The 8,631-nt window shown below is 43.9% G+C and overlaps 1 protein-coding gene across 1 annotated transcript; it reads left to right on the top strand.

Moving 5' to 3' along the window:
* The first annotated feature begins 52 nt into the window (after positions 1 to 52).
* On the top strand, positions 53 to 8,567 carry LOC113569773 (zinc finger protein 91-like). Its single transcript, XM_026997787.2, has 9 exons — positions 53 to 348; positions 1,201 to 1,402; positions 1,779 to 1,858; positions 1,973 to 2,069; positions 2,594 to 4,038; positions 5,315 to 5,464; positions 5,710 to 5,962; positions 6,108 to 6,214; positions 6,315 to 8,567. Exons 1-9 carry the CDS (start codon positions 190 to 192, stop codon positions 7,713 to 7,715), a joined length of 3,894 nt encoding a protein of 1,297 aa, XP_026853588.2. The 5' UTR covers positions 53 to 189; the 3' UTR covers positions 7,716 to 8,567.
* The last annotated feature ends 64 nt before the right edge of the window (positions 8,568 to 8,631 follow it).

The raw sequence follows: 8,631 nt of genomic DNA, 5'->3' as shown, positions 1-8,631 counted from the left end.
CATATAGGCTGCGGGTGATGTGACGTCATTATAACTGCGTTTAAATGTCTTTGGCGATCCTAGATGCATAACTCGCTAGCCTAACGGTGATGTTTCTGGATTATCCGTTTAACATAGCTGGCGAACTGGCTTTTGGTGGTACAGAAAAGTTCTCTTACTTTTCATCAATATAGCTTTTATTAAAATACGATGTCGTATGAATTATTTCAGACGCAAACAATGTCGATAATGACACTGTTAACCGAAACGGCACATACTGAAATCTCCAAGCTGGTTAGTTGTCAGTCTGTAGTACTCAACTCTGAAAGTTACGATCTTGATAGAGGTCCAGTGTCTGAGCACAAGTTGGTAAGTTTAGTGGAGAGTAATGCCTTGTAAAAGTAAGATGAGCCGCATTTGAGCTCCGTTAGCTAGCTAGCTGGCTAGCTAACGACAGGTAAATAGATAGCCACGTAATGTAGCACATCTTAAAGTAAATGCTGAGCTCAAACATATTGGGCTTGGCTGTCATATTGTCATATTTGCGTGACTGACTACGCCTCCTTAAAGTCACACTCACGAGTTTCAGACCAAAATTGGCCGGCTGACATTTTATCCAACACTGAAAGCAGCCTTGTCTATCTATAACTTCTGAATAATCTATAACCTCTGAATATAAATATCAAACAGCACATAGACAACCCGAATTAAGAACTAGGTTTCTTTTCATTTTGCATTGTTTGTAAATTAAAGAATCAAGTATAAGTTGGGGGAAATAAATTGAGCATTTAGAAAGTATCCCTTTAGACGGACTAGAGATACATCATACTTTCGATGTAAGCAACAGTAGTTAACTCTAAAAAATACTTCACCTTGGCTTTAAAAACACAACTCAAGTTTAACTTCTCTTTTTGCTACTTAATGAATAAATGCCACTTTACTGACAATGGAATTTACTGTGTTAAAATATAATCCCCAATAAATGTTTATTTGAGGTTCTGTGGGTTTCATGATCCAAGCTTGTATTGCAGATGTGTCTTCGCCTGTTGAGCCTTAGTGCCATTCTCTAGTTAAACTTTAAATATAGAATATATTACTTTTCATTGCTGTTGCTATATTCCATATAAATGACATGGTCATTTTAAACAACCAGTTAAGGCAAACCTTTAGCAAGTACACTGACAAATATTGTTCTTAAAAAACGTGTTGCTAACTTTGCAGACACAACTTACTGCCATCATGGAACTCCTTGCAAAGGAGGCGGTGAGGAAAATCTGCCGCATATTTAAGTTCTGCTGTTCAGTGAAGCATTACAAGTCAGTGGAGTTGAAGACTGGTTCTGAAGAAGATCAGAGTGTGCTGTTGGTACAAGACCCAGTCAGAGTCGCTAGTCACTCAGAAGATGCCCCAGCAGGCAGGACTGGTAAGAGTTCACTCCGTATAGAGTAGGTAGTGAAGGCCACAGCGGTCACTACTGCAGCTGTCGGAGAAAACAGGGATTACCGTAGTAGGTAAACACATAAAGCTTGACCTTTGAATCCTGTCACTGCGCATTTTTAAGCCTCCTGAAATTGGCCTTTGTTTCATTACGGGGAACCCTTCAACATGCAAATGAGGTTGCGGTGCATGTGCAGTTTGGTAGCTGTGACCTCTGATGCAGGGGCGTTAAACTCAAAACAAACGGTCATGTCAGAGTAACTGCATCTTATACTGGGACGAATAGTGTAGCGACAGCTCACCTTTACCACACGTTCTATACCTTCATTAAAATGTCTTCTCATTGACCTGTAATTTGCTAGGAACCCCTGTGCTGAAAGAGCTGGTGGATCTCGCATTGGAAGCAGCTCCTCCACAGCAGTGTGACATCCAAGACGACCAGGTCTGCTAAAAACAATAGCAATAGTTGTAAAAGAAACAGATGCTGTAACACATGCTCCTGTCAGGCTGTTACTGTGCGACCTTATGAGGACAGAACCTATATTGTCCCTTTTAGTGTCCTGGCAGCCAGGAGGTCAACTCTCTCACAACTGTTGCTTCTTTGGAGGGGAAAGGAGATGGAAACCAAGTCCAGACCAGCTTGGTAACAGAAGGTATGAGCCCTTTTTATTTCTGCCTTGTGCTCTTTACTGTTTTATAGTAGTACCTTGATTTTATTTAGGTCTAAGAATTGAGAAGAGGGACCAAACGTGAAACTATGAAAGTTTGTAGGAACGTGTTACCATTGTCTGTGACATAATGGCACAGAAGAATTACCAATACATATTTCTAGCAGGAACCAGGCAGACATAACTACATTTAATAAGGAGCTGTACATCAGACTACATTTAATAAGGAGCTGTACATCAGAGTAGATGGCATTAGTAGACAGTAATGAACTGCTAAAGAAGGTGTACTGTCTGCAACATGTAGACATTTGCAATATTTTGGTCATGTCTTTTGTGTGAATTGAAGGGTTGTGTTGTACCAACTGCATTATGTCCAGTGTATTTTTGTTTCTTCCACCACTGCATGTAGGAAGATGTAGGCATCTTTGATCTGTGTTGCACTAATGTTTCTCATCAGTGTACGATGGAAAATTGCTATGGAATCACATTGTTGTGTTTGTTTCTTTCAGACACATGCGCTACAACTCATGATGAGAATACAGTAAATGTACCAGCTGAGCAAACCAGCACCCAGTCAAAACCACCAACGGAAATGGCATCATTTAAATGTAATGATTGTGAGAGGACTTTTACAAAGATGCATTACTTAGCACAGCACAAGCAAAGACACTCAAAAACAGCCCCTCATACCTGTGACAAATGCGGAAAAAAATTTAGATTCCTCAGAGCCCTGAACAAGCACCTCTCGTCCCACGACAAGAAAAAGAGGGAGGCGCATCCCTGCAGAACATGTGGGAAGAGCTTTGTGGACCTGGAGACGCACGAGCTCATCCACCTGAAAGTGAAGCCGCACGTCTGTGGCGTGTGCGGGAAGGGGTTCACGCTGGAGTGCACTCTGCAGGCGCACATGCGGCTGCACACGGGCGAGAAGCCGTACAAGTGCGAGACGTGCGGCAGACGCTTCACGCAATCGAGCACGCTCAACATCCACCGGCGGGTGCACTCAGACGAGAAGCCATGGAAGTGCGCCCTGTGCGAGAAGCGGTTCAAGGGCCGGCCCAACCTGCAGAAGCACCAGATCGTTCACACCGGGGAGAAGCCACACGTCTGTGAGACCTGCGGCCAGAGGTTCGGCCACAGGACCAACCTAAAGAGGCACATGCTCAATCACCTCGGAGTGAAGCCTTATGTATGCCAGGTCTGTGGCAAGAGCTACAGCCAGATGGCCTCTCTGAAGGAACACATGCCCATGCATGGGACGGCAAAACCCTTCATGTGTGAGGTGTGTGGGAAGACCTTTGTGTACAACTATGCCCTGAGGAACCACATGCTGACGCACGTCGGGGTCAGAGAGACGCCTGGAGCCGAGAAAAACCCTCAGCGCTGCGACATCTGCGGCAAGTGCTACAGCTCGACGTACGCCCTGAAGACTCACCAGAGGCTTCACTCTGAGCGCGACCCCTTTGGCTGCAAGGTGTGTGGGAAGATCTTCAACAGCACATCTGGCCTTTACGCTCACGAGCAGCGCCATTCGGGCCTGACCGCGTACCGGTGCGACGTGTGCGAGAAGACCTTCGTGAACAAAGCTTACCTCAAAGTGCACGCTTTCCTGCACACCAAGGAGAAAGTGCACAAATGCCTGCTGTGCGGGAAAGGCTTCAGCCTGCCCAACGGGCTCAAGCTGCACATGCTCATTCACACAGGCGAGAAACCGCACAAGTGTGAAACATGCGCCATGGCCTTTCGCACGGTGGGCAACCTGCGACGGCACAAGCGTGTGCACACTGGGGAGAAGCCGTTCAGCTGCGAAGTTTGCGGGAAGTGCTTCAGCCAGCCCAACAACGTGAAGGCACACATGCAGATCCACACTGGAATTAAACCGTACAGCTGTCAGAAATGCGGGAAGAAGTACGCTTATCTTAGGAACTACAACGATCACAAATGTGTGCCTCCCTGAAATAATCATGCCCAAGCAGCAATATCAGATGTTTATTTTGTAAATGTTACATTTAGACACAAGACTCTTCATTATTGTAAGCTCAGTATAAATTAAGAAGTGGCAACGTTGCATTTTCTTCTTCTATAAAGAGAATTGGTTATTTTTATTCTTGTGACTCAGTGCATGCTTGGTTGCGTTTGATTCTGATAAAGGTTTATTGCACTTTCCCCCATTCAAACTCACATAATCAGATTATTTAATGAACAGTTACTTGTAACATCATCGTCTTCCTTCAATAAAAAGGAAACTATTTCACATCAGTGTAATTTATTAGTATATCTTTACATAAAATATTAAAACACATGAAACTGTTATTACATTTTGACTGAGAGACTAGATTTTTGTTTCCTCCATGAAAAGATATTTCATTTGTTGGCCTGCAGCTTTTGTCTACCAAAACAAATAAGAGGTAAAATGTCTCAGAAGGCCCAGCCAGGCCTGCTAAGTCCAGCAGCACACTCTCTTTTGCTTCTTTTAACGTGCCAGCCCAAAATCATCTGATGTGTGTGGGCTTAAGTAAGTGCAATCACAGGTGCTTACCTGACAACCTTTGTGTAGAACTTATGAGGTAGTGAGTTCTTAGAGGACAGAATGAAGTGAGTGGATTTGGGCCATATTTGAAACCTTAATGGTATGGTGAAGGATATTTCATGTCTCTTCCTGTGTAAAATATATGTATATACATTTTGCCTAACTCTAGAATACTTAGCCAAGTTTGAATTCCAGACACGTTTGGTTTACTGTCTTTGATCAAGTTCCCTTCTAATAAAGCAGAACTGCAAACCATTTCTACTTTTTAAAGCTGTTTCATTGAGGTTTTTTGGGACTTCAGGTAAGATAAGTTTCTCACCCCAGAGATTCTTAATAATCAGAGACTAGACTCCTTGTGCAGACTGGAATTAATGCTTTTTCAGACTTGGAAATAAAAAGTTGGCGTACTCTACGAGTTTTGTTTTGTGAAAAACCTTACTGTTCACTAAGTAAGTATTCGAAAGCTAAAAGGTAAGGATGCCGCATATGTGTACAAACTAAATCAGGCTGTAGTTCCGCTCCGATCCGCACTGTGGCAGCAATGAGTTAAATGTGGCTGCTGCCCGTGTAACAAAGCCGAGAGCACAGGTGCTAGTGCCGGTTAGCTAGCTTGATATGTGTCTTGTATGTTTATCTTAATATAAAGTTGTCTTCAGAAATAGGATACATGTAGCAAGAAGCTGCCTAGATGCATAGGTAGACTCGACAAATGTCGCTTGTAGAGTCTCAGGTGTTCTCCATTTTGGAGATACTTGTTCAGGCCACAATACAAAATATTTCCACAGTTATGGAGGAATCACTGTTATCGAAGTTTAAAGCAAACGATCTGGCAGCATCGGTGGCGTTTAAGGTTGGTAATCTAGATAACTAGCTCTGAAAATATATAAAAAGCTTGATTTGGTTATGAGTGAATGGATATATTCCTTTAAAGAGCTCACTTTCAATGCTTTAATGAGCGTGACAAAGCTCATTGACACCCAAGAAGTCGCGTATGGCTATTGTGCTTGTACAGTTGTAGTTTGTTTTCCAAAAAGCACTGAAATGTGCGTTAGTCACTTCTCTCTCTTTCTGACGTTGAGTCCTCTCACATTTCAGGATCAGCTGAAATGTGTCCTAGAAAAGCAGGTAAAGGAAGCAGTAGAGAAGATTTGCAGGCTCTTCAGTGAAACCTCTACACGTTTACACCTGCAGTTGACTGAAACTCAGGCTGCACAGGATAACCTGAAGAGGAAATGGAAGAAAGTGGTGAAAAGGAAGAAAGCTCTACCAGCAGGGAAAGGAGGAATTAATCAAATTCCCACTGCTCTTCCAAGCCATAGCATGACTGATACTCATCCACCCACCAAAGGTAACCCTTACACCTTTGTTTCTTTGTGACTGTATGGATGTCTCTTTTGCTAAGAGCTGTTCCACTGCACAATTCGTTGCGTTTTTTGGGTTACTATGATCTTGCACCATGTGTATCTTCCCTAATATTTTTGGACTCATTGCAGTTCCTGAGGAGAGAATTTCTTCTGTCTCTCAAGGCTGGACAGAAGAGGGGAGCATGGTTACTCAGACATCTGGGTCTCTGGCTTCTTCAGCCACAGCAATACAGCAGGTGTGGTGCATATTGCAGTCTACGTTGCAGGATGTTCGTTTCATAGGTCACGTTGTAAAATGTTAATGGTGGATTACTGGTGAGATTGTTTTATTTATAGTTTCCTAAAATGGACACAAAAGAAGAGAGGTCAGAACAGTGCTCGGGGAATGCTGGCAACGATCCAAAGCCCAAGATTAACGATGAAGATGAAAATATCTGTGGTGAGAAACGGGCTGATGTTCCATCTAAAATGGTTTGGAAGGAAAGAAAAGAAAATGCAACTTTAAGTAATAAAAGACGGTCAGAGGGCAGAAAGACACGGGAGAGCTACTGGAACAGAAAATTCAGCTGTAAGAACTGCAAAAGGACCTTCGGCAAGCTGATCCACCTTAAAGCACACCAGGCTCTCCATGGAGCTGTGGAGAACCCATTTAAATGTTCGCAGTATGGCAAGCGCTTCATGAAAAATCACAGATTAGCTAATGATCAGAAATTTCACACTGGACCTTATATCTGCTGTCAGTGTGGCGAGGCATTTGTTCATCAGCTGCTGTTGCGCAGTCATGAAAGGCTCCGTCATAGGAAAACACGATTCGACTGTAAACCTTGCGGAAGGCGTTACTGCCAAGCTCGCTCTCTGCGAAGACGTTTGGCGACAAGCTCGGTGGAGAAGCAGCACAGCTGTGACATGTGTGGGAAGAGCTTTGCCTGCCTTTCCAATCTGTCCCGCCACCAGCTCATCCACACGGGGGAGAAACCCTTCACCTGCCTGACATGTGGGAGAAGCTTCAACCAGCTGACCACGCTGAAGTCGCATGAACGCATCCACACAGGCGAGAGGCCGTTCATCTGTGACTCGTGCGGTAAAGGCTTCAGCCAGGCCAACGGGCTGAGGTTGCATGGCGGCTGGCGCGGGGGTCAGCGTGGCTTCAGCTGCATCGCGTGCGGGCTGGTGGTGCCGTGTGCCGATGCTATTAGGGCCCATCACCGGACCCATGTGGGCGACATGTCCGTCTCGTGCCGCGTCTGCGGTGAGGGCGTCGGCTCCCTCAGCAGCCTGCAAGCGCACCAGAGTCGCCATGGTGACGGCAGCGACAGCAGGACTCACGGCTGCCGCGTCTGCGGGAAGTCCTTCCGAAGCGCTGGCAGTCTGAAAATTCACGTGAGGACTCACACCGGGGAGAGGCCCTACAGCTGCCCGGTGTGCAGTAGGAAGTTCACGCAGCAAAACAGCCTCAAGTCTCACCAGCTGTCCCATACTGGGGAGAGGCCTTTTGGTTGTGAGGTGTGTGGCAAGGCCTTCTCCTCTGCGGGCAATCTTCGCAGACATGAGCGTGTGCACACTGGGCAGAAGCCTCACTGCTGCACTATTTGCCAGCGCAGTTTTACACAGCTTAACACACTCAAAGCTCACATGTATGTTCACACAGGAGAGAAACAATACACTTGTGACAAGTGTGGGAGGAGCTTTGGTTATCAGAGAAACCTGAAAAGCCATAAATGTGCATATAACCAGTAAATTAAGGAAAGTATGGTTAAGAGATATTGCCTTATCTTGCTCACTGTGGGCGATACATGCATCACTCTTTAAACTGAGTGTAATAATTTTCTTTCTGCAAGTTCAGTCTTTCATGTCTTTTTTAAACTACATCTTTTGAGTTACTTGAGATGATGTATTTTACTTGTCTATCACAAGTTCAAACAGTGTGTGAAACTGAAGTTCATTTAAATGTGCCTTTAAAGATGGAGAGATGGTGTGGCTGACCTTGCAGAGTTTTGTGGAAAAAAATGTAGAGTGCAAGAAAGTGCTCATACGGTGTAGTAAAAAGGTTATGAATGCACAGCGCATGTCAGGAATCTTCAGTCGTGATGTTGCATATGCACATTCTCCCTTTAAATATTGGTTGTAGCTTAAAAAAAGACTCATGTCCTTTTGTTGAATATGAGGGATAGTATGAGTGAGTGTATGAAATGTTGAAGAAGAAAAAAATCCTTTTTGTTGAACAGCTCAAGAAAGTAAATGCTTTTGTAAAACTAATTGAGTGTTATCTAAGTGTTTTCTAAGAGTATGAACACAGTGGAGTTGTTCATTCCAACTAAAACAAATTATAATATGTATTAATGGCATTTTTTAAAACTGGCAGTTTGCCCAAATACCATTGATGGAGTACTTTGAAAAAAGTTTGTGTGTGTGTGTTCATGTTCATGCTTGCGTGCAGGCATGTCTGTATCAGGTATGTGCGTAGTTATGACCTGATCTGAGAGGAAGATGTAACCACTGATTATGCACACCAGTCTCCAACTTCCTGCAGTAAATGTATTGGTAGTAGCTGAAAATATGCATAAAAATAATTTTCAAATTAAAGGTTTTACAGACACATTCTGAAGCAAATGTACCATCATTGTTCAAGGATGGTTTATTTGAAACAAAACGG

This window comes from Electrophorus electricus, chromosome 15 (genome assembly GCF_013358815.1).
Source record: "Electrophorus electricus isolate fEleEle1 chromosome 15, fEleEle1.pri, whole genome shotgun sequence".
Lineage (NCBI taxonomy): Eukaryota > Metazoa > Chordata > Actinopteri > Gymnotiformes > Gymnotidae > Electrophorus > Electrophorus electricus.
Note: the sequence above shows the minus strand (reverse complement) of the source record. Positions and strands in the feature narration are given on the sequence as shown.

What these genes read in the sequence shown, in the direction of transcription:
- LOC113569773 (XM_026997787.2), top strand. Translation starts at nt 190, where the DNA reads ATGTCGTATGAATTATTTCAGACGCAAACAATGTCGATAATGACACTG. An exon ending in GTGACATCCAAGACGACCAG is followed by an intron (nt 1,859 to 1,972) that starts GTCTGCTAAAAA and finishes TGTCCCTTTTAG; the next exon opens with TGTCCTGGCAGCCAGGAGGT. An exon ending in TACTCATCCACCCACCAAAG is followed by an intron (nt 5,963 to 6,107) that starts GTAACCCTTACA and finishes GACTCATTGCAG; the next exon opens with TTCCTGAGGAGAGAATTTCT.